Here is a 24,608-nt window from a genome sequence, read left to right on the forward strand (position 1 = left end):
TTATAAACCAGGTGAATATGACAGCAAAATCGTTTTACAACATTTTTCAGTTGAATAATCAATAGAAATTAAATAACGAAAGAGTGAAAACATTTAAGTGAGGTGAAATGCTATAAAACATCTAATACTCTACTTAATATTCTTTATTACAAGTGTAGGGTTCATCTCATTGAAAAAACTCGACTCTATTTTCTATTAATGGTAGTAACCTGAAATTTCACCTAATAATAAAATATTAAAATGTGCGTTAGAGCATTTCTTTTAAAACAGTAAGCAATACCAGAATTGATTATTCATCTTTCAACCTAAGGTTGCCAATGACAACTCACGATAATAATGTTAATAATAGCAATATAAAGTTATACTTCCAAATTTTGTAAACTTTCACAACCATATTTAGAAAACAGTCAAACTGAAAAGGAAAACCAAGATGTGAGACATGTAGTGATGATTAGAGAAGGCTTATTAATTAAAAATCATCGTTCGAGAAGACCATAAGGACCATTATCAGCATGTGGGTATTTTCTAGACATTCAATAAGTTCTCACGTTAAGAATATGAAAACCATTAACATTAGACGACAAATTTAAGCCCGTATTTACGTGATAGTGAATTAATTAATCACTTATGTTCAAAAAGGGAAAGATCCATTAGCTCCAGTAGACAGCTAGTAGAATATCTCATCAAAAGGTGTCATTACGCTAATGACTGCGGGGATGCAATTGAAAATAATATAATCTAGCCAAGTGAAATGGAACTTTGAAAGGAAACATCGAAAACAACATTTCGATAAATATTGCAGACATTTTATGTCCCCTCAATAATTGACTGCTGTCAAATTGATGCGTCTTAATAGTTACATAAACTACTACGAATAAAATGGTCTAAAAACCCTCTACTGTCACGAGAGTTACTTGCGCAGCAGAACATGAAAGAAGACTGCAACTGCTTCAGTCAATCATCAACTACAAGGTTCTTCATTTTGGATTCGAGTTCATCTGCACCACCTTCTTCATCAGATTCTTCATCATTGTCTATTCCATCAGGGTCATTTTCGTCTAATGGACCGAGCATGTCTGGAGATTTTTTAAATATATCCTTCAACTCATCAATGCCTTCATCAGAAATGAAGTTCCCATTAATATTCAGAAGTTTGAAATCAGCCTTTTGCACCACAGTCACAGCCAGTTGTTGAGCCCCAGCCCTGCTTATTTGGTTGGCACTTAGATCAATTTCCTTTAATTGGACATGGCCTTCAATGGCCTTAGTTATCAGGTTGGCCCCTTCATCCTTGAGTTCATTCTCAGAGAGGTTCAACTTAGTGAGAAACTGCTTTGCTGCTAGGCAGGCTGCTATTGCAGGAGCAGCATCAGCTGTAATATCATTTCCGCTCATCTCCAAAACTTCAAGGTGAGGAGCTGCTTCCGTAAGAGCATCAACAATAGCAATTGCACCATCGTCTTCCAAGTTCAGGTAGCTTAGGTATACCTCTCTTAGCTCTGCTTGCTTGGTAAGAGCTTTACTCAGAGAAACCCCACCCTCCACACCTAACATGTTGTCTCGCAAATCAAGCTTCTTCAGATGGGCACAATTCCCTAAAGCATCAGACAAGGCAACTCCACCTTCAGAGCCTATCCTTGTGGAGGAACAGCGAAAATCCTCCAACAAAGGAGAACGCTTTACAACCTCGGCTATAGCTAGTGCCCCTTCATCTCCAGTCATATTATTATGAAAATGAAGAACTTTGAGTTTCTCTGTGAAAGGAATCAACTCACAAACTGCTAGAGCAGCTTCCTTTGAGATTCCATCGTTCATCAGATAAAGCTCCTCCAAGCATTTCTGCGATTTCAAAAGTGCTCCAAATGCTCTAACACCTTTTTCACCCAATGCATTGTCAGAGAGGTTTAAAGACCTCAAGACACTTCCTTCTAGGGCAGTTGAGAATATCTTCATGACATCAAGAGCTTCTGCTTCTGATCTTCCAGCAATAAAATCTGATAGATCTACTTCTTTCAACTGGTCCTTGATGGAAGTTAGAATGGGCTCAGCAATTTGCGCTGCTCCTAACCCAAAGCTCCTGTTGCTAAAGCATATTTTGGTGTAAGAATTTCCTGGCTCCTTTAACGGACTTAAAAGTTGCTCTGTCTCATCTGCTTCAATGAAGGCCCTTTGCCCTTTAGATATATCAAAAACATATTCAAGAGATGAAGTGGTATTAACAGATGTCACCACTTCATCATCCTTTTTACTAGGTCCTCTTTTAAGAACATCTAGGAGGAGCTTACTACATTCTTTGGCATAAAGCTGGACTGCAGAACCTCCATCACCATCTGGCTCTTTCTCATAGTGTAGATTCGCAGTAGCAAAAGCCACATCCTCAATCCTCTTTGCATTCTCTTCAGCCTCTTCCTTGTCCAAAGTTCCATACTTCTGTGTGAAAAGAGATTTAGTAGTCAGATTGTTGGTCATCCTCTCCACAAGGGTCTGCCTAGTGTTCTGACTAGGAGGCCATAATTTGATTGAAAATGGTCTCTTCTGTGAATTCAGCTCCATGACAATGAAACCTACAAGAACTGCAAGTGCAATTATATAAATGGAATATGTTGGGATACATAACAAGAGTAAAAAATAGTTCATGCAGACTTGTTAGAGAAAACAATTGTAAGGCAATGTCATTCATAGATGCATATCTTCAATATGGTATCAGCCATTTTCAGAGACAGAGTAAAACATTTTTCAAGCCCTTACACACTGAAGATGTCAAACTGAAAATGCAAGTGAAGAGATATACTAGTTAAGTCACCAGTTAATGTCATCATTATTGAAGGTCCCACACTCTGACTGTTCAGGATAACACAAATATGAGTTTTGAATGGATAAAAAAAATATGTTTTGCAAAACAGGTTAGTTAATAGGAGATTAGGAGCAGAAGCAAAAGAAATCCCCTCCAAGAAATAATTGCTATAACAAATATCATATATACGCAACATTGATTGCAATAATAAAGTAGGACATGTTTTCTTTCCATTTCAATCATATCATGTTAATGAAACTAATCAAAACTTGAAAGCATGATGAAAAATGAAAAGGGTTAGGGAGTTTATAAAGGAAACGTGGCAAAACATACCATAATGTACGTACGACGTTGTTTCCACGGAAGAGAAGAGAACACTCACAAAACCGTAGACAGTAATAAATAACCCACAATCAATTTAGTTTGGTTCACCCACAAATCAAACCCATCCAAATAAAAATCTTAGCTTTAAGCTCGAAATGCAACAGATCTAACACTACGCAACGATACAAACTTTAAACACGAATTTAAAAACCTTTGGATAAAGCGGAAGAAACTGGGAACAGGTCAAACGGAAATAAAGAGAGACAAGTTTGACAAACTGCAAAGTGAGAAACAAAAACCCTACAAATGAGAAAAGGGAAAAGGGTACCTCTTTTTTTCGTTGATCTGAGGATTATTAGCACTATACTGCAGTTTACTCTGCAGTTCGGACAATCTTTAATTTGAATGGTACAACCGTATAGTGATTTTAGAGGAGGAGAGAGAGTGAGGAGGGAAAACGTTAATGATGCCAACGAAAAGGATCAAATTTGATAGCACAACAACAAAAGTGTTGTTTTTGAAAGTCGCATGCCGCATGCCATTGGTGATCATTATAGTGACAACCCTAAAGGCCCCCTTTTTTTTTTAAGCTTTTTCATTTTTTTTTATACAGCGTGGATTAACAGTCTACTCAGTGATTTATGGTAAATCACCTTCAACAACCGATTATAGCAGGTCATTTTTTTTTTTTTTTTATCTTATCTCCGGTTCATCGGATAAAAAAAAGATATTAATTAATTTGAAATTTAATTTAAAATTAAATAAAGTCTGATTAAAAAATATTTTTTTTAAGAATCAAAGTTGATAACATCTGAACACTTGATCTTAATTTCAGTACATTATTAACTTATACTCAATCTCTTGGTTTTTAATAGGTCATTTGGACTAGTTTGTTTAAGTTTTTATATTTATTATTTGGTCCTTTCACTTTAAATTTTCTTTGTTTAATTCCTAACACGTTGAGTATGTTTAAAGTTATGAGTTGGATCTTTTGAGCTTTTTCCTAAACCCCTAGGGCGTCTCCCCGTTGCGAATGCTTTTCCACTTCGCCATTGGTGTGCAACTCAACAACTTTCCCCCTTGGGCAGCTCAACAGCTCTACCATCAAGGACATGAGGAGGATGAGTGGGGAAGAGAGAGAGATGCAAGAAAAGAGTTTTTGCGATGAACACTCGTGGCAGTTGAAGGTTAGATAAAAGAGTAGGGGTGTCATATTCGTTTGCAATACCTTTAAATATGCACACATATGATCTGGTTTATTTTTTATAGTTAGATAAACAGGCAAATAGATAGATAGAGAGTAAGAAAAAAACAGAAATTAAGAATGATTCTTGGGAGAATAATTATTTATGTGAAAAGGTAAAAATAACTAATAATAATCATTAGATTAAAATTAAAAATAATAAATAATTAAAATTAAAATTCAATTATAAAATATTTTTTATGATATCTATCGTCGTCATTTTTATCATCACAATTATTGTTATCTTATATATTTTCTTTGTGGAAGCCATTTTGTTAGGAAAAGTTTACTTCCATATCCAAGTTGATGACCTCCCCAAGGTGCAATTTTATTGTTGCCTCAAAGCTCACCCTCATTCTAGCCATAACAAGCCCCCATTTTGTTTAAGGCTTTTTCACTTATATATATATATATATATATATATATATATTATTGCAAAAAGATTATTTTAGACTTTAAACTCAGATCAACTAGTCACTAAGATGGAATTTCATCTTAAATGTGAATATCTCTTTTCACAAAAAATGTGAACTTTAATTAATCACATTTTTAGATATTATTCTTTTTTATTAGACTCAGTTCTTGTTTATTAAAACTTATTAATATGATATATTATATAAATTTTCATAACATTTAATTAATTAAAAATTGCTCTCTAATTTAAAAAATATATATTTAAAAAATAACTATATATATATATATGATTCATATATAACATTTATTTTATTTATTAAGAGTTCTACTAATTAATATATTTTTATAAATAATTGAATTTCAAAAGATAACTATTCCTATCTTTATGTATTCTTTTAATTGTCATACAATATTTCAAAAAATTATACGTTTTTACTATTAAACACAGACCAATTCATTAGCCTACCAGTTAAGCAGGTTAGATGTAAACAAAACAAAAACATGATTCATTCATGAGGATAATAGCAAACCTCACTTTTTTTTAACACTCTCTGGTTCAAATTTATTAAAAATCACAAATTTTAATAAATTTCACATTTTATGTATTTTTTTTCTTAATTTTAAAGTGAGGCTTACTAAAATTATTAATTTTCAATATATTTCAGTCAATAAAAATAATAATATTAAAGAAAGTGTTTTTTTTACTGCTTAAAAGAAAGTATTACTAATACTCCTCTTAATTTAACCAGTGAGTTAGCCTAATCTGATTTATTTATGCTCAAACCAAAATGGGTTAGGTTAAACAAACCAGACTGACCCCGTATATCCTGTTATATTTTTACTGAAGCTTGCCTGGATTATCAATTTCTGGTTTTTACATTATTCAAATAATTTTGTTTCTATAACTATGATTGATTTCTGTGCATATGTAGACAAAAAAAAAAAAAAAAAAACAGCACGGTAGCCCATGTCTGTTCTCATCCTACTCTTATCTAGTATCCGTTCTCAACGTTTCATTTACTCCTGACTTTATTTGATAAATAATGTGTTTTCTTATTATAATTTGTACTATTTTTTTCCTGTTAAACGAAAATGAAACCAAGACCAACTCACTACATAAATAACTACACAACTACTGGTAATTACTTCTTGCATCTTCCTGATTGTTTCCTGCACCTAATCTGGAATATAAAATTATATTTCAAAAAAATCTTTCTGAAATGTAATTTTATATACCGGATTAGATGTTCTGAAAGCTTAAAAGAGTAATTGGAAGTACATAAAGTAACTGCTTATTGAACTATAGAAACCAACCGGAGGATCAGTACAAGAGATTATAGAAAACGGGCCATCAGGCCCAACCCAGGAATTGAATCTGAAACTCCAAAAATTGTATAAAAAATGTTTTTTTTTTCTTGTGCAAATTGTAGTTTGAGTGGATGTTTGATAAAAGTTGAAAAAAATCAAAAGTACTCCCACTTTAAAAAAATGATTTTTTTCTTCATCATTTAGTATATTAAAATTCGTTATTGTACATTAAAATTCACAAAAATACTTTTTAAACTTTAATTCAAATATAAATTGCATTAATTTTGTTAGTTACAATTTATCTAAGTCATACTCTAGTTTAACGAGATTAAGACAAATTTCACTCAGTGGTAAAAAGACCTTTGAAAATGAGTTAGAATGGATATGATAAATATATAAAAAGCATATGTCAATACTTTCGAAACATTTGATCCAGAAATTAGTCCCATTCATTAAAAAGAAAGGGAAAAGTAAAATTGGGCATAACATAACATAACACCCCTTCTCCCATTTATTCCCACTAGCAAATGTTTTTCCACCAAAATTCCTCACGAACATTATTAAAAAGGAAGGAAGTTGGTGTTCAAACAAGGAAAGCAGCTATGCGACTGATCACACCCTTAGAATTCTCAGTTTGAGGATGGTAGATCTGAAAGCAATGTTCCTCTCCCTCCACTAGAAGCAGTTCCACCCCCTTCCCACCCACTCTCCTTAACAGCATCACAGTACCAAATCCCTCTGTCCCTAAGATCATCCTTCCCCGCCACAAAAATCAACACCTTGTGGCACCCAAGAGAGGCCAAGCTAGGCGCCCCAGAAGCCAAAGGGTTATCAATGCCACCTGGCGCATCAGGGTACACAAATTTCCAAACTTGCATGGCTGAACTCTCTTCAAACCCCTCGACCGGTTCGGATAAAACCGGTTCTGAACTCCAGAACAACGGAAAAGCAAGAACCGCACCCGTTATTTCCACACCCCCAAGTAAACTCACACTCTCACTCTCAACACCCGCGCGAAGAACTGCATTGTGTGCAATATTGGCGCCTGCAGTGTCACCCCCGATGTAAAACCTGTTGAAATCACCGTGCTTTATCAACCACTATTCAGCGTTGGTGATGGTGTTGTTGTTGGAATGGGAAGTTACCCATTTGAGAGCTTCCCAGCTATCTTCATATGCTGCGGGAAGAGGGTTCTCTGGGGCGAGCCTGTGGGAATTTAATAATGCAGATGATGACATGAATACGAGTCAAATTGGAGCAGCTGATGATAACTTCACATATGGTCAAGGACCAAACTTGGGTGATTCCTTCCTCGTGGTGCCACACTACCTAACCCATACTTTCCCCCCGAATAAGGAGGGTCTTATAGAATTGAATTAGCTGACCTTTTGAATTGGGTTGACTTGTTAAAAAAAGTATGAATAATAAGGATCTTGCTAACTGTCATTAAAGTATTAACAGCGTAAACAAAGTTTATGAACTGCATCAGCATTAACATTTGTCTAATTATATAAGTAAACATCATATACCTAAGTGCAGTAATTAGATACTTTTCTTAACCGTATCCAACGGGAAAGTTGAGGGTAAGTTAATTTAGATGCATTCCTATGTATTTCCTACTCCATCAAAGTCCCCAAAGTGCAGGCGGCTTCACATCTTTACTTCACATGGCGTGACCCAACCTTTGGCATTTCATTACATTAAGAAATAGACCTACAGGCTACGGATTAGTGTTTGTTTAAATTAATTGTTAAAAATAAATTGTTTTGATAGTTGATTATGGATATAAAGTTCATAAGCAAAATGAAATTATAAGCAAACATCGCCTTTAGATATTTGTAGTTGCACTGCATCTACTTGTTGCTTTCTTCTTTATTTTGCCATCTATGATAAAAGGATCTTTAAAACCGCATTCTTTTATAGATCCAATGAGAGTCGAGAGACAACACATGCATAGAAATTAAGTTGGCAAGCATATGCATTGTATCGTATCTCTGTTCTGCTATAATCTAAACTACCAAGTACTTCTAAATAGCGACACTGACAAAATATTTTCTGTCAATAAGTTTATACTTTATAATCTACAAACTAATCTCATTTAAAACCTGTTATCAACAGTGTATGAATCTATAAAGTTCAAAATTATGGTTTGGACAGAAGTTTGTCCCACCCAGTAGGATAAGGCGTTGTTATTGTTGTTGCATAAATTATGGTTTTGAGATTCTCAAGTGAAATCTAAATAAGTACTAGCTTGTTCTGCATCACAGAAATAAATAGAATGATGCAACAAAGAACCAAGGAGGATGTCAAACGGATTGCACATGAGAAAAAATTCTTGATTGAAGGACGTTCACCGTAAAAGCTACCCATTGTAATTTTCAGTTTTCTTCACTTCAAGGCCTTAAGCTTATTGCAGAAAGATCGATGCACAAAAAATGAAAATCTGGAATCAGACCTCCATTGGAAAATGGAACTAGGGATTGACCCAAAGAGAAGGAAACTTGGAAAGCTATCACCAGAGAAAGAGAAAACTCTTATCATCAAGAAAATTCATTATACAAAAATTGTATCAGTATTACACTGTAATTTTATTTATAACACAGATTAAGTAAGAATTTGTTGTAACAGAATGGGTAACTCCTACAGTTACACAATCCCATACCTAACTAATTCACCATTGCTAACTAACAGCAGAAATTGCAGCATTCCTATGAAAGAGCTTCCTAGTTAAGAAAGAAATTAATGTTGAGACCCAGAGTGACCACAGTTTGTTGCGCCTTGGTAATTTCACATAACCAATTCAAGACCAGAGAGCCAGCACACAGCTGAGGGACTTCTAGACACGATTGTGATCAAACTTGTCATGGATCACAGTTGAAGATCAACTCAAAAATCATCTAAGAAAACAAAAGGTCAAATGTATATATATAGTAACAATTTTACATGTTTTCTGATACTGTGACTACACTAATGATATCCTTCATGAATATCGTTGTGATCAGGAAAGGTGAACCTATGTTGAGATTTGATTTGAGAATGGAGAAATCATCTATTTTTTGTACATTCTGAAAAATTTTCCCCAAATAAACAAACTCACAATATGGGCAACAGCATTCCAACCTCACTAGCTACAAGATAAGTAGAGAATTTTTTAACTCGCCCACCATGTGAACTAACTTTTTGACAAGGGATAAAAGGAGCCAAGCCATTAATTAGTCGTAATCATATTTTAGTCATTCATTGTCGATGTTTTCCTACTTTTTTGACAGCGTAAGATGTGTAGGTGTAAAAAAAACATACCCAAAATGCTTCGCATCACCGCACCACCTACTTTTTCCACGTTATTCCATGTGTAAATTTTACATCATATAGGAAAGTAAAACCCAAACAGTAACAAAAACTGGAACAGAGGAAGAGAACAAGGAACACAAAATCACAATATTCAGAATTTCAGATCACAGAGGAACCATTCCATGGTTGTTGTTATTCATATTCTCACACAACACAACAGGAGAAATCAAGCAAAGACATTTATTCTACTCATTCAGAAACAAACCCAAGCGTTTGATCAACTTCGTGGCATTCTCAGATTCCGGATGGAAGATATGATAAACATGATCCTCACCATTCTCCTCAAACAACTCCAGATCCCCTTTCCACCCACTCTTCTTCACAGCTTCATAGTACCAAACCCCTCTATCCCTTAGTTTATCCTCGCTAGCCACACACACAATAATCTTGGAACACCCCAATTCAGCCAAACTAGGCGCCCCAGGAGCCACTGGGTTGACCATAGGGTTATCAATGCCACCGGGTACAGAAGGGTAAACAAAATCCCAAACCACATAGGGTAAACTCTGTTCATGCCCTGTAACAGGTTCTGACCCAATTGGGTATGAGCTGCAGAAGTAAGGGTGGGCGAAAATAGCTCCTAGTAACTTAACACCACAAGGTAAAGGCTCAGTTCCAGCACGCATGGCAATGTTGTGAACGATGTTGCCACCTGCACTGTCACCTCCAATGAAAACTCTTTGGAAATTGCCGTGGCTAATTAACCACTGTTCTGCGTTGATGGGGCTATTTTCGCTGGAATGGGATGCGACCCATTTGAGAGCTTCCCAACAATCGAGGTAACATGCGGGGAGAGGGTGCTCCGGGGCGAGCCTGTACTCCACGGAGACTACTATGCAATTTGTTTGGGAAACGAAGGTGTTGAAGTGGTGGTGGTAGAGTTGGGAGAAAGCGGATTCGAAGAAGAAGCCACCACCGTGAAAGAAGACCAAGATGGGAACTTGATTTATTGTGGTAAGTTTTGGAAGGTAAATTCGAGCAGAGACTAAGGGGTTTTGTGAGATGACGATGTCTTTGGATGAGACTCCGGTTTGAGGGTCATCAATTGAGGGTGGCACAAAGGGTGTTTCTCTTGGCCTTTCCACGGTGCCGTCGCTGAAGACTCTGATATAGGTAGGAATCTCTGCAACGATCTCTTTTGGGTTTGGGGAAGCCATGTGAAACGAGGAACACGAACAGAGGACTTGGTTTTTTTCTTCAGGGAGGAGAGGGGTTAACTTTTTAAGAGAATGATTGGAAGATCCATTTAAGCTCCTTGAATAGAATCTTTATATTTAATAATTTTATTATGTTTAATGAATATATTATTCAATATTTTTCCACGATCAATTTTTCTTGTAATATAATATGATATTTATTAAACGTAATGTATCTATAAATAAATAATAGATGTATATTGACAATATAAAAAAAAATTATTATTAGTTTGTTATGTATAATAATGTGAATTTTACATTGAGAATACATATTTATTAAAGTTTTTATTTGTCAACATCCTAAATCATCTTATAGCTCGAAACGAGAATTTCATACACTCAAAATGTCCTTGAGTTCAAATCTGACATATATGCTAGTCCTAAAAAAACAAATCAGACTCTTTATTCCTTAAATTTTAAAAAAATGCAATTTATATGTTTTAATAGATTAAAAATTTAATGATAAAAATATAGATTTAATTTTTATTAAATTTTTTATATCCTTAAAAATTTGACTACATATATAATATTTAATAATGTAATATATTTATGATGAGTTTGGTAAGAGGGGAAAAATAGGATACATGGATCCAAGAAATAGAAAAAGTGGGTGAATGAAAGGTAAGTGGATTTTAGGGGTATTTGGTTTAATAGCAATGGAGAAGAAAAAGGTAAGTGGGAAATAGAAAAAGAAATATAAAAAAAAATATTACGACATGTGAAAATCAATTATCCTGAATTTAAATTGATTGTTGTATGTTTTTTTTACGGTTTAAATCTATGTAACACATGAAATTGTGGCTAAACGAATAATTTAACCACTCGGAAAAAAGTCACAACAAATTGTCAAAGATGCAACTTCCTACTATTCATTTCATTTTTTAGCAGTTTTACAGGATTTTTTTTTTTTTTTGAGAGCTATAACTTTTTATTTCTCTCTTTGTCTTTTCGTGTTTTACACTCCACTTCTTATTTCTCATATATTTGTTTTCCTTCCTTCTTATTTCTACCTATAATATATTAAATGTGACATTTTTAAATACAATATATTTATCAAATTTAATGAATGTAATATATATTTTAATATACAGTTTTTTTACTATCTTTTAATGTTTAAAATAACTATTTGATAAAACTGATTTTAAAATAAAAAATTGAAATATATAATAACTTGTTTGTTGATTTTTGTCCTTGATAATTGTTTGCATATTAGATTTAATACACATATAATATACATTAAAAACTATTTTTTTTATTATTGTTTAAAAGAATTATTTTATAGCTGTAAAAGGAATTAGTTTATAAAATATAAGAAAAATTTGGATTCAATTGTCAATCGCTCCTATTTGAAGATACAAAGGTTTGAATATATATTAATATAATATTAATTAATTGATAGATATATGTAATAAGTTATATCTTAATTTTTATACTTAACAATGACTTATTTATTATTTAATAAAAATAATATTTATTGACAGTTAAAATTAATTATTGATAAGTATGGATTTGAACCTGTGACCTGACAAATCCGAGATCATGCCTTGTACCACTCGGTCACCACCTAGAGTATAATAAATGTTATTGAGAAGTAAATTTTATTTATAGTATATAATTATTATGCTTCTTAAACTAATATATTTATTAAATTTAATAAATGTTATACATGTTTTTAAAAATGCGTGGCTATTTATATGAATTTATATATATTAGGATTTATTATTAAATACAATGTAATTATTACAAAATTGAATATATATATATATATATATATATATATATATATTAAAATATACATTAGATTTTTTATAACTTATAAAATATTTTTGAACTATAAATTTAAATGTATATTAATAGAATAAAAATAAATTGATATTACAGACATAAATGGAATTTAAAAATTAATTTTTTTCGATATTACTAAATAATTAGGAGTAAACCCTCTTAAATCTCTTAGGAAGCTTGTTATGATAGCATAGTATGATCAAAACTTTAAAGCAAAAGGTTGTCGATAGTATAGATTTGATGAAATAGAGAAAACATTCCTTTGTGATTAAACTAAAAGTCCAATTCCTATACTTGATACTTTATTTCATTTTGATTCTTTGATATAAAAAGAAAAACACTTTATTTCATACCTAATATTACAACTTAGAAAGTTAGAATCAGCGTTCTATAGCCTTGCTTTCCATTACAACATGAGGTAGGTCGAAGTTGCCATTTTGTAACAAATTTGAAATTTGTGGTGCACTATGCCAGCGTTTACAGAGTTTCAAAGTTTGGACAGGAATGACAAAGTACTCAACAGCAGCAGCTGCTTTGGTTTGAGTATTACTATATGATAATATGATATAGAATCCTAGTTGTTAAAGTGAGAGAAGAGTTAAAAATAATAACGAGAAGACAATAATTTTTTACAAAAAGGAAAAAGCTCAACCAACATGTCTCGTGGTATCAGTGGATAAGTGAAATAGTTAGAAAAAAATAGAAATAAAAAATATTATTTTGTCAAATATAAGTTATAAAAAATATTTGTACTAGTTAAAAATAATAATTTTAATCTAAAGAATCAAACTCTTTGCTCAATTATTTTTAACATAAAGTTATTTGTTTTTATTTTTTTTTGGTTATAAAAATATGTATTTTTAAGTAATTAAACAAAAAGGAAAAAGAGAGAAACCTTCTCCTCCTATCTAATGCTAATTTTTTTTCTCTTTTTAAACAAACATCTTATTACTCTATTTTCTATCTTCTTCCTCTTTATTTAAACGATCTATTAAATACTTTATTTAGATTTCGATATCAAAATTCATGTTTAAAAAATTTCGATATCTAGTAAACAATCTTTACTTTAGTGATTGATTAATTTGAAAATAGTTGATACAGTGACTGTAAAAAATATTGTATAATCATCCAATATAATTTATTATATATAATAATTTTTTTTGAATTTAATAATAATCTTCTTAAAAGTCAGATTTATTATAACTTTAAATTAGTTAAAAATATAAAATTTATACAGTACTGATAGTATATAGAAATTAAACTATTTTAAAAAAGGTTTTTCTCCTAATACCTGTCTACTGAAAAATAAATATGCTTTTGCTACTGTGAAGGCAATGATAATCAATATAAAAATAGAAATTAAAGAAAGAAGAATATATTGGTCAACATAAGTTGTCTATTAATCGAGGGTGTATTCGTTTGTAGAGAAAATAAGTAAAAAAGGAAAAGAAAAGAAAAGAAAAACAGTAAAATAATGTGAGTTCTATGCTTTTATATCATATTTTAATTCAAAACTCTTTCATTTCAATTTACTTCCTTTTTATTTCTTTTCATTATAAGACACTAAGTGGTAATGCAATACTTTTAAGCTAACATGAAGTAGCGAATGCTTGGTTTGATTCGAAAAATAAAATAAAAAGAGAGAATATAAAAAAAAAAAGAATTTAGGTAAAAAGAGAGTAATGATAAAAGTACATTTTAATGTTTTGTTTATCTTGAGAGTGAGAAAGAAAAAAAAAAAGTTGCCTAATACAATAGTATTTGTCTTTTTTGGATAGTAATACAAATTAAGGAATTAAATATGCCAACTTTCCAGTTTTTCCACAAGCATAAACAGAGCCATGGTTGCGGATATTCAATGAGCATGGGCAATGATCTTCGAAGTCTTTCTTTAGTGGATGTTGCTAAGAAGGTATGTGGCAGATATATTATTTGAATCAAACAAAGCCTTCCTTCTTTGTGTGACCTCAACCTCTTCCTTATGCTATATTTTAATGTGTGGACAGGAAACTATCATTCATTGTCTGTGCACAGCACATATAGATGGAAGTTGAGGTGCTTTGGCCCATGAGATTTGGCATATATCATGATTCAAGAAACATTCTAATTAAGAATGAAACAATGAAGATCACTCAATAACAAAAATTAACAAAATAAATTATAACTGTCAAAATAAGTTGTTCGGCCTGATCCAATGAGTCAAAGCGTTAAAAAAAAATCGGATTGAGACAACTCAATTTTCATATAAGTCAATAATTTGTTGGCATCCATCAAGAGAGCCAATTGGTTCAGTTTTATTTTTTTATGTTAATTTTTAGGTTCAGTTTTTTTTTGTTAATTTTTAGACATAAATATATTTCTTGTCTTGTTAATTTATCGTTTTTTTTCATCATTTGTAAAAAAAATTATTTTAGTTCTTGAAAAAATGTGTTTTTTTCTTTTATCCTTAAAGCACTTTAAACAGTGAAAAAATATTTTGAACCATGAATAAAATGTTATCTAAAACATTTTAAGGAGAAAAAATAAACAAAATATATATTTTACAAGGACTAAAACGAAATTTTTTTTTTGCATGAATAAAAACAAAATAAATAATAAATTACAAGGATGAAAAATAAATATACTCAGACCAAATTTTTATATATATATTTTACAAAAGAGAAATGTTAATATCTATCTTAATCAGTGTGCTGCTAAATAATTTTTTTAATTATTTATTTCTTTAAAATTTAATTTAAGTATATTACTATAATTTATCATTTAATTGAAAAAAATCTCATCTTTCTTTCCACGTTTCTCTCTCTTCTCTTTCTAGATAAGAGAAGAATTATAACTAATAAACGAAATAAAAAAAATATTTGATTGTTGTAAGTATGAAATATTTATTGAAGTCTCCCCTTTTCACTCACTTATTTTTTCTATCCAATGGTGTACATTAAAAAAATACATTTAATACCAATATTTTACTATGGATTGAAATGCATTGTTTGTCTATGATCTTTATGTATTTACTTTTTAGTTTAGTATAGTTTCCTAACTATCCAAAGGTTTATTTTTGTTCTTTTAGAGTGATTCGATTAAATCGAAGGACTCTTCATGGATTGCATATGGATTAAAATGCATTGATCCTAAGTTCAATACATCCTTCACAGCTTAGCCTTTTTTGTAAATACATATGCTCCACCTTCCCCCGTGAAAGGCATCAGAGGTGAGAGGACTCTTCATGCTTGGATTATGCAACCACTAAACATCTCTGTTAGCCTTTGTCGGGCGTAGATATTATGCACATGCTTGTTCAGTTAGTTAGGGTTTGCAGAATTGCAGTTTGCAGCTTAATCACTGAGTACTTACGATAATTAGGCCAAGCTAACTGTGCGTGTTGTGTGTGTGACATTTGCAGTTTCTGCCATCAATCAATCATTTCTTCTCAATCATAAATCAAGAACAATTTTGGGCCGCATCAGCAGCATGCCTTCGACTTTGAATATTTGAATGAAGTATTTGCAACAATAATTTACAACACATTCCATGTCAGGTGACAGAATTTAATGGTCTGGCAGAAGTAACCCCAGCGGCACAATTTCCTTGCAGAAAACTTCTTGTTCATATATACACGGGAAACAATATTTACACATATAATCATAAAGTCAACAATGGTAATTCCCTGAACGTAGCTATCTGAGAGAAGAACTGTTAAGTCATATAACCGTCACATTGCATGAGAAAAAAACAATGTTCCTGAAGGTCATATTTGCTATATCTATGATAATGACGTTACAGACACAAAGGGGCTTACACCTCATTTAAAAAGAAGAAGAAGCATGACTCCGGCGTTAGATATTTCTTTTACCCAAGCTGTATACCATACAGGAGACTGCTACCTGGTACAACAAAAGGAATAACATCTACTACATTCTGTACAACACAATCGGTTAGAGGTCAAGAATAAAATGGGTGCATACTACAGTCGGTTGTCATGAGAGTTGGCCTTTGTAAGAGCTTTAACAAAGTAATTGCGGATCTCTGGTATTATGCGCTGAATCAGAAGAGAGTGCCTGCAAAAAATATAAGCTGAAGAATTAGACACAAACAATGCACAGATAAGTGTGAATTTCTATCATCATATCCATATTTTAAGTAAGATGGCAACCTCCAGAAACTGCACTGAAGCAACCTCCTAAAACTGAACTATCCAGTTTATTTCAAACCAAAGGATGGCATCATTTTTGTCAAAAGCAAGAACTAAGATAACAACTTTGCAAAAAAGAAAATAAACAGCAAATGCCCAGCTATAGAAAACCTCGTCTACCACAAATCAGTATGCATGATAAATTTATGATACCCAAAAACTAAGTCCTTATTCATATTCGGATACAATAGGTTGCATATTTTTTTTACTTACACCAGTGAAAGTAATCATTAATCAAGTCTCAAGATCCAAATTTATTTTAAGAAATTAAGTCAACAATATACTTCACCAAACAACATGCAATGAACTGCTAAACCCAATGACCAAGTTCATTATACTCGGCTATTAAGACATTGTAGAGGTAAAAAAACACCCACAAGAATTAAACACAGTATTGAGGGATTCAGATAAATACCCTGGCCTTGAACTCAATTTATCAAATTGCTCCAAGATAAAAAGGATGCATGCATGCCTCAATGATATTGCATTGAAGGCTTCTGAAAGTTCATACATACTTGACACATTCTCTGGCGATATATCCTGTGACAAAAAACAAGGGGTAATGAGGAACCCACTTTCAAGTCTAATATTTAGTACAGGGATACATCCATATATACATATATAAAACCAATTTTCCTAGCTCACCTGTGCAATTGTGTACTCACAGAGTCTCTTAAGTCCTTCCAAAAGATATTGATTGGCTGCTCGGAGAAGATCTAGAGCAATATCCAGAGTGACATCAACTGATCCACAATATACAAATCTGGATAAAGATCAAATAAACAAGATATAAGTTGTCCAGAAATTATTAGAAGCATTCACTGAACAACTATAATAAAATACATGATTGCAGAATTTACTAGACCTCATCATCAACTCAAAAATCTCCCATCTAATATTTGGAATCTCTATGTCCCTTGCCTCCTTCTCCTGCCATGCAATAAAACACATTTTTAGGCCACTGACATTAACTATCACTTTCTGCTTCAATTTAAAACACAAGTTTTGATAGTTATGTACTATATTTAAATTCACCATTCAAATCAACAGCCAAAATCATAGGTGATAAATAATATACCTCATGAAACCAAGTGGAGTCAATAAAGGAGTTATTGTATTTGATATTGTGTGAGATTATGTCTTGATATTGTTTTTGATATTGTATTTATTATTGGAATATTCCCTCTCTTATTAATCAGTAATTGATTGATCTTGTAATCAATATTGATTCCTTTTTCATATTATAAATAGCATGAGGTGTGGTCTACATTGACACACAACATTATAGTAAAAGACTGTTATATGGTATCAGAGCCAGATTATTCTTGATAGAGGAATAATGAAAGTCATTCTCCACCAAGGACCTACTGTCCCCAGTGGACCTTTCTGCTCGTTGTCCTTCTTTTGACGGCCCTTTCTCCTTTCTTCTAAGCGCCATACAGTACATATGTGCCACCACTCTTTTCCAGCTGGCGACATCACATACAAACTCGCCGGACATTTGGCGACCATGCTGTCATCCTCCTCTTCCTCCATCTACTCTATTTCACTTTGTTTGGCCCTGTTTCGATGTGTTTCATGGCCTCAATTGACCCTCCTTCAGAATCCGCTTCTGCAACGACGTTCACCAATGTCCCTCACACAGACACATATGTGCACCCTCACTATTGGGCTTGTTTGGCAACCAATGTGCCACCCTCTTATCAGTCTGCATCAGAGACCTTTCAAGAATGCCACGCCAATCACGTTGCAGCCAATTCAACACACTGTCACATCAACCCCACATAGGGCCCTTTTCCACGAGAGAAGTTCACGGACACAATGCATGATGCATCTCCGACAAGAGTCACACTGGAACCACCTCAGAGCGTGCTTTATTCACGGGTGAACAATACCCATTGCCACTAGAGGCCTTCTTTGGCTGCAACCAAGGTTTTTTGGCGCAACCACACAATTGGAATCATCTTTATTTTCGTTTATGTTGGGTTTACCTATTTGTAACAAGCTTGGTTCATATGACATATATGCTCCAACTTGAAGGAGAGTGAGATTATGTCTTGATATTGTTCTTGACATTGTATTTATTATTAGAATATTCTATTTCTTATTAATCAGTAATTGATTGATCTTGTAATCAATACTGATCTTTTTTCATATTATAAATAGCATGAGGTGTGGTCTACATTGACACACAACATTACGGTAAAACACTATTATATAATGGAATTAAAAAAAATTGCTTTTTGTGGCATGTGTATTCATTGGAGGGGCTTTAGGGGTGGGGAGGAAGGAGAAAGATGATTCATTGGTGAAGCTAAATATAAACTCACCCTGTAACCACCATCAAACATTGCACGAAATGCATCTGATGATGCAAGAAGACAAATTCGATGAGCATAAAATCGTTTGCCTGCAATGAAGAACAAAGATCACCCAATTAACTTCACCTGCCAACTTAAGTTACAACGCCACATTTCAGGGAAGGTAGTTTTCAACCAACAGTTTAACGAATGAAACAATGTGGACAAAAGGCATCAACCTTCAACCAAAAATGTAACGTCAGACAATGTAGCATTGTTTACATACTGCTCTCCTAAATAGACCTGCAAGAAGAATAGTCTGCAGTTATAAATATAACAGCTTTTAGAAAATCCTAATTTGAGAATTATTTAGCCAAGGCAGAGTGAAGAGGGAGCTCAGCATCAGGATTCTTATGTAAGTGGCAAGAATGTAAAACAGCAAGCATTGATCATAAATCATAATGACTGCTGATTCTTAGATCATTAGATGCTCATTATTTAAATGGACCATATATTTATAACCTGTGGTGTTGGAGAAGGAGGAGCAGCATCCACAGGAGACAAGGTCAAGGCTTTATTGGCTAACTTGCTTAAAGCTACAGCACCATCAAGTTGCTGCTTAGAGCTAGATGAGCCAAGAAGCCCAATAAGCAACTCAAGACCTGCATGGAGAATTGCTCAGCTTCAGAATAGAACAAGCACATAAAGGAATTTATAAAACAAAAAAAAAACATGAACAAAACCCATGACAAACATTTTAGCAAGAAGATCCATACCATAGTGATCGATAAAAATTATTCTCTGATCATCTGAAGAGCAAAGATGTGCAAGAGCCAAAGCAACTTGTCTTTGACAGCCCTTTTCTGAAGCTCGCATGAGATATAACAAATGGTTCAGCACCTACAGAAAAGAAAAATATCAGATTATAAATTTGAACACAAAACTCCAAAAACTAAAAAAACAACAGGGTACCCAGTAGAACACCCATCATTTTCCATGATATTTACAACAAAATGCAGAAAGTAATATGAATATGACATCTTACACGACCATGAATCTTCTCCTCTAATCTTTTCAACGTTTTGGCTACACAATCTTTAGTTGCCTGCAATAAAAACCAATTCCATAAAGATCAATATAGGTCAAAGATGAACTATTTTCCTCCTGTTCTTAAAAATTACAAATGTTCAGATGCAATCATTAAGTATTTTAATTTTCTTTAATATAGGCATCCAAGGGTAAAAGCAGAAACCCTGAAATCAAAGCTAAAGTGGCTATTAAAGAAAAAACTTACTTGAACAATAAATTCTCCATCCTGCAGTCTTTGAACTCCACCTACCCTAATGAAATCGGACACATTATCCTAAGGGACAAAATAAAATAAATAGCCCAAAAACAGAGAATAGTTAATTAAGTCTCAAAGTAACAAATTTTAAAAGCAATTAAGACAGAATATCTTCATTTCATTTGAATTCTCAGTTATATCATACCTCATTATCTGCAAGGCCATAAAGAGCAAAAGCAGCATTATGTTGCAAAGACCCATTTTTTGAGTCAAGAAGCTTGAGCAACGGCACTAAGCCACCATTGTGTGCAATACCAGCCTGGTTATGTGGGTCCTGAAAATGCAAAGATGGAAATGCATTGAATGTGTTACAGATCCAAAAACTATTATACAGAGAGAGAAAATACAAAGTTATTTCCAAGGATATAATGGCAACTTTAAATTCCCAACGAATGCAAGTGAATTATAAACATGAAAAAAAAAGAAAGAAACCTGGGCCAATCTTCCCAATGCAAAAGCAGACATTTCCCTGAGTTGTACATCAGGAGACTGAAGCATCTCTATCAAAGGTCGGACAGCACCTCTCTGTACAATGTGAACCTAAAAAGACCAAGAGTAACAAAAAGTAAAAACTAAGGGACACAGAATATAATATATGATACATCATCACAAGAGTAGCAATTATACTTCCAGTACTCTGACCATCGAAATCTTGACTTAACAAGAAATAAATAATACAGAACAATCAAACTTGGAAATGGTTATGAAACAATTGCCCCCAAAGAAAGCTCAGTCATGGACTGTTTCCTTTCCACCCCTCTTCATTATGCAGGTAAACAAGCATAAAAGTGGAGTAAGGGTCTCTTCCCTATCACCCCTCCTATCTTTCTTTCCCCCTTCAGTCCAAATCAAAAACAAAATATAATAAAATGAAGCAGTTCGAACTTGAAAACTGGAGTTATTAAACAATAGCTCCCAATTAAAGTTTTGTTGTTGTCCTTTCCATCCTGAAGCTTATGATTACCTTGCAGTCTGAATCAGTTGCTGCAAATTGTCCAAGTAACAAGGCTGCTTCTCTCTGGCTTTCAGAGCAGCAGGAACTGTTAAATGAAACATTATAATACATTATTTGAAAGATACCTTCCATGGAATATATCTGATTGAATATTATTGCTAGAACCAAAAATGGGCATATTATAATTATAATAACAAAACAAATTCAGGGTGGGGAGGGAAGGGGCCTTGCAGTTTATCAGGGTCTAGAACTGAGAATATACCTAAGTAATCCAATAACTGGTTGTAAAGCTCCAGCGAGAAGAACTTCTTTCTTTATATTAGGTGAAGAGTGGACTAAATTTCCAATCACACCAACCTGATATAAAATCCAATTCATTGCATGTGCCATATAAAAGATGTGGAAAGAAAGAGCTCAATATTATTGAAAAATCTTGCATTGTTAACTAAAGTTTCACTACCCATACCGCTTCATAATGAACAGCAGCATCTTCAGAACGTAGCATTAGAATCAAAGTTGGAAGAGCATTGCATTCGACTATCTGGAAAATCATTATGTTGTGTGACTTACTTGAAACATATTCAAACCCCAACTTTCAGCAATGACCACTTACCTGATTTTTATTTTCATCATTTTTAAAAGCCAGGGTTCGCAGAGCACCAGCAGCTGCTCTTTGCACCTTTGCATCAGCAAAATCAAGCAAATGAGCAAGTGGTGGAATTCCACCTTCCATCCTATAGATCAAGTCCAGTTAATATTGAGAACAAAATCCAAACTAAATTTAAATACATGGCATACATTCAAGAAGCAAAACCTGACACGGGTTTTAATGTTGCTGTTCTCATGAGCAAGATTAGTAATAGCATCTGCTGCCCTACGAATGAGACTATTAATAGCACGAGAAGTTAAGCCATTCCTGTGCCTCTTCAAAAGATCAACAAGATGAGTTAAAGCACTACTGTCAACAATCAGCTGCTGATGTTCAGGCTGTAGAAAGCATTTAAAATAAAATAGTAGTTTAGCAATTATATGTTATTTTAACAGAAAAAGAAATTTGTTAAGAAAAAAAAAAGGAAGAAGAGTACAACTAAATCTAAAAGTTATGTGGCAATCTAAAAGTACAAACTCTAGACAAACATTGCACATGTTGGGATTCCCCATGGTTACAAAGGAGATGAGCAATGATACTATTCACATCCCACAAACAAGACTAAATTAATCTAGTAATTGACACAACAGGATACATAAATTGCCATTTAGAAATCAAAATCAATAGTATCTCACACACTCCCCACAGTTCCAAACAAAAATTAGGGACCTAATAAGCAGACTGGCTTCCAGTGGTGGATCTTCATTAGGACCATAAAAGACAGCTCCTCCCATCCCTACCCCCAACCCCCACTCCCACCCCAAATTTATTTATTTTTTAAATCTATGAGGACCATTTGTTTTAATTAAGAATTCAAAAGAATTCACCCTCCATCAAATTGTTCATCTGTTAAACCAAATGGCTTTTTGCACCAAGTAGACTGCTTAAGGACATTTCGTTCATTACTTCTACCCTTCTTCAGATATATTGAGATTTGATTCAATTTGTGATCATTTAAAAAATTTTAAACAAGTTCTCATCAAAAACTTTTTTCTAAAACATCCAAAGTATTTGAATCATATAAGGAATATTGTAAAATTAGCAAATCCCACAGCTTATAAATTTTGTATAAGGTAAGTGTCATCTTTTTCATGAATTGCCCCATTATATTTTTTCCACCTAGACCCCATATTTTTTGCCCTCTCAAATTCTTCAGGGAAGTTCCACCACTCCTGGCTACCGTCAAAACAAAAGAAAAAGGGTAAACTTAAGAGAGACTACGTGCCTCATCCAGGTTTGAGACAAGCAGATTGCATTCAGTCGAACTCTTATCAATAAATGTTTCCTAGCAACCACCACAGCCGACTACCATCAGAACAACATAAAAGGGTAATCTTAAGAGAGATTACATGCCACATCCAGTTTTGAGACAAACAAATTGCATTCATACGAACTAATAAACTCTTGTAAATAAATAATTCAGCAACTAAAAGGTGCTTGATTTAATATGGTTTATGGAATTGGTGCACGAGGACAAACCATATGTATTATTACAAATAACAATATATATTTTCAATCAATTCTAAAACCTTTCGCCTTACATCCTTCGTTTTTTCTCCTCCCCTAGTTTTAATTGAACCCCATCTTTGGAATGGGATAGCTCAAAGAAACAGTACTTGCAAAACAGAACAGAAGCTGATACTGGATGATTGTATAAAACCACCAGCATTTCCATTCTTCAAGATGATATTACGCCGAAAATTCCACATAGCCGAATTCGAAACCTCCCTTTACTATTACTAAATCACTCGCGCCATTTAACAAAAAAAAATGGAATTAAATTTCAATTTAAAATGCATAAATAAGTAATCAACACTCAATAAGCGAACTGAACATTACAAGTTTACAACTACTAAGACTCAAACTATAACCATAATCTCACTTATACTTCAGAACTTGCAGAGCACTAAGGAACATCTAACAAAACTATAAAGTTTCAAAATAAAACAAGCTACGAGTTATAAACAGTTAAATATGAAATAAAATCCAAAATAACAGTTAGAGAAAAATCAAGCTACCTTGACGGCAAGAAGTCCTAGTGCGAAAGCGCTCCCTTTCTCAACCTCGTGCTCAAACGGCAACGGATGCTGGACAAGGTCACTGAGAGGCGGCGCTTGAAGATGCTTCACCAACACCGGAATCGCGCCTCCTTCAACAATCACGTTCACCACATCCTCTGCAAACACAACCACCACTTCATAAACGACACGCACATGCAAGTGACACGCGGAAACAAAGAAGAAGAAAACACCACACCGAAACCGCAATCCAAACGAACGCAGCGACACGCGGCGATATCGGAGGAGGCATCGATTTACCATTCTTCGCGAGATCGGCGAGCGCGTGAGTGGCGCGCTTGGCCGCGGATCTGTCCGCTTCGTTCCACGTGAAAGTCGACTCGAGGATGCTCACCTGTTCGGCGACGTCGGATAGGAGTGCGGCGCGCTCGTCGGCGGTGGGCGGCGCCGGCAAGATCTGGCGGTCCTCGTGGTGCTGCTCCTCGTCGAGCTTCCGTTTCTGGCCCTTCCGCTGGGAGAGGCTCTGATCTTGGCGCCTCTGAAGTTCCATGAACGAACGAGAGAAGGAAGGAACAGAGTGTTTGCTCAAGTTAACAGACAGTGACGAGAAAGAGGGGGGTAAGAAGTGGAATTGGAGATTTGAATGGATGACATCTGGAAGGGGTGCTTTCGGAATTTCGCCAAAAATGTGAACTACCAAAAAAATAAAAAATAAAAGAAAAAAGAGACACGCACAC

At 33.8% G+C, this 24,608-nt stretch overlaps 2 protein-coding genes and 1 pseudogene across 5 annotated transcripts; all 3 read right to left on the reverse strand.

Annotated features, from left to right (window-relative positions):
- Positions 1–734: 734 nt before the first annotated feature.
- LOC114403211 (RAN GTPase-activating protein 2-like) lies at positions 735–3,686 on the reverse strand. 2 transcript variants are annotated; one of them, XM_028366021.1, is made up of 2 exons: positions 3,447–3,686; positions 735–2,564 (listed from the first exon to the last, which is right to left on the reverse strand). In XM_028366021.1, the coding sequence occupies exon 2, from the start codon at positions 2,551–2,553 to the stop codon at positions 955–957; it is 1,599 nt and encodes a 532-aa protein (XP_028221822.1). In that variant the 5' UTR covers positions 2,554–2,564; positions 3,447–3,686; the 3' UTR covers positions 735–954. The 2 variants fall into 2 exon arrangements, with proteins under 2 accessions (XP_028221822.1, XP_028221821.1); XM_028366020.1 differs by having other exon boundaries at positions 735–2,573.
- A 2,902-nt stretch (positions 3,687–6,588) lies between these two features.
- On the reverse strand, positions 6,589–10,685 carry LOC114402122 (annotated as a pseudogene). The gene is made up of 2 exons (XR_003664389.1): positions 9,551–10,685; positions 6,589–7,327 (listed from the first exon to the last, which is right to left on the reverse strand). The product of XR_003664389.1 is annotated as a 2-hydroxyisoflavanone dehydratase-like (transcript).
- A 5,261-nt stretch (positions 10,686–15,946) lies between these two features.
- LOC114403371 (ARM REPEAT PROTEIN INTERACTING WITH ABF2-like) lies at positions 15,947–24,496 on the reverse strand. 2 transcript variants are annotated; one of them, XM_028366296.1, is made up of 19 exons: positions 24,172–24,496; positions 23,872–24,029; positions 22,019–22,128; positions 21,818–21,938; positions 21,671–21,745; positions 21,467–21,561; positions 21,214–21,289; positions 20,682–20,789; positions 20,395–20,523; positions 20,199–20,267; positions 19,950–20,009; positions 19,681–19,804; positions 19,427–19,566; positions 19,144–19,207; positions 18,935–19,014; positions 17,470–17,534; positions 17,250–17,367; positions 17,020–17,144; positions 15,947–16,470 (listed from the first exon to the last, which is right to left on the reverse strand). In XM_028366296.1, exons 1-19 carry the CDS (start codon positions 24,419–24,421, stop codon positions 16,377–16,379), a joined length of 2,061 nt encoding a protein of 686 aa, XP_028222097.1. In that variant the 5' UTR covers positions 24,422–24,496; the 3' UTR covers positions 15,947–16,376. The 2 variants fall into 2 exon arrangements, with proteins under 2 accessions (XP_028222097.1, XP_028222096.1); XM_028366295.1 differs by having other exon boundaries at positions 22,019–22,191.
- Between the last annotated feature and the right edge of the window lie 112 nt (positions 24,497–24,608).

The sequence above is a fragment of the Glycine soja genome, chromosome 20 (genome assembly GCF_004193775.1).
Source record: "Glycine soja cultivar W05 chromosome 20, ASM419377v2, whole genome shotgun sequence".
Taxonomy (NCBI): domain Eukaryota; kingdom Viridiplantae; phylum Streptophyta; class Magnoliopsida; order Fabales; family Fabaceae; genus Glycine; species Glycine soja.

What these genes read in the sequence shown, in the direction of transcription:
- LOC114403211 (XM_028366021.1), bottom strand. Translation starts at nt 2,553, where the DNA reads ATGGAGCTGAATTCACAGAAGAGACCATTTTCAATCAAATTATGGCCT.
- LOC114403371 (XM_028366295.1), bottom strand. Translation starts at nt 24,421, where the DNA reads ATGGAACTTCAGAGGCGCCAAGATCAGAGCCTCTCCCAGCGGAAGGGC. An exon ending in CTGCTGTTCATTATGAAGCG is followed by an intron (nt 21,562 to 21,670) that starts GTATGGGTAGTG and finishes ATTTTATATCAG; the next exon opens with GTTGGTGTGATTGGAAATTT. An exon ending in TGTTTGATGGTGGTTACAGG is followed by an intron (nt 17,535 to 18,934) that starts GTGAGTTTATAT and finishes ATTGCATGGCAG; the next exon opens with GAGAAGGAGGCAAGGGACAT.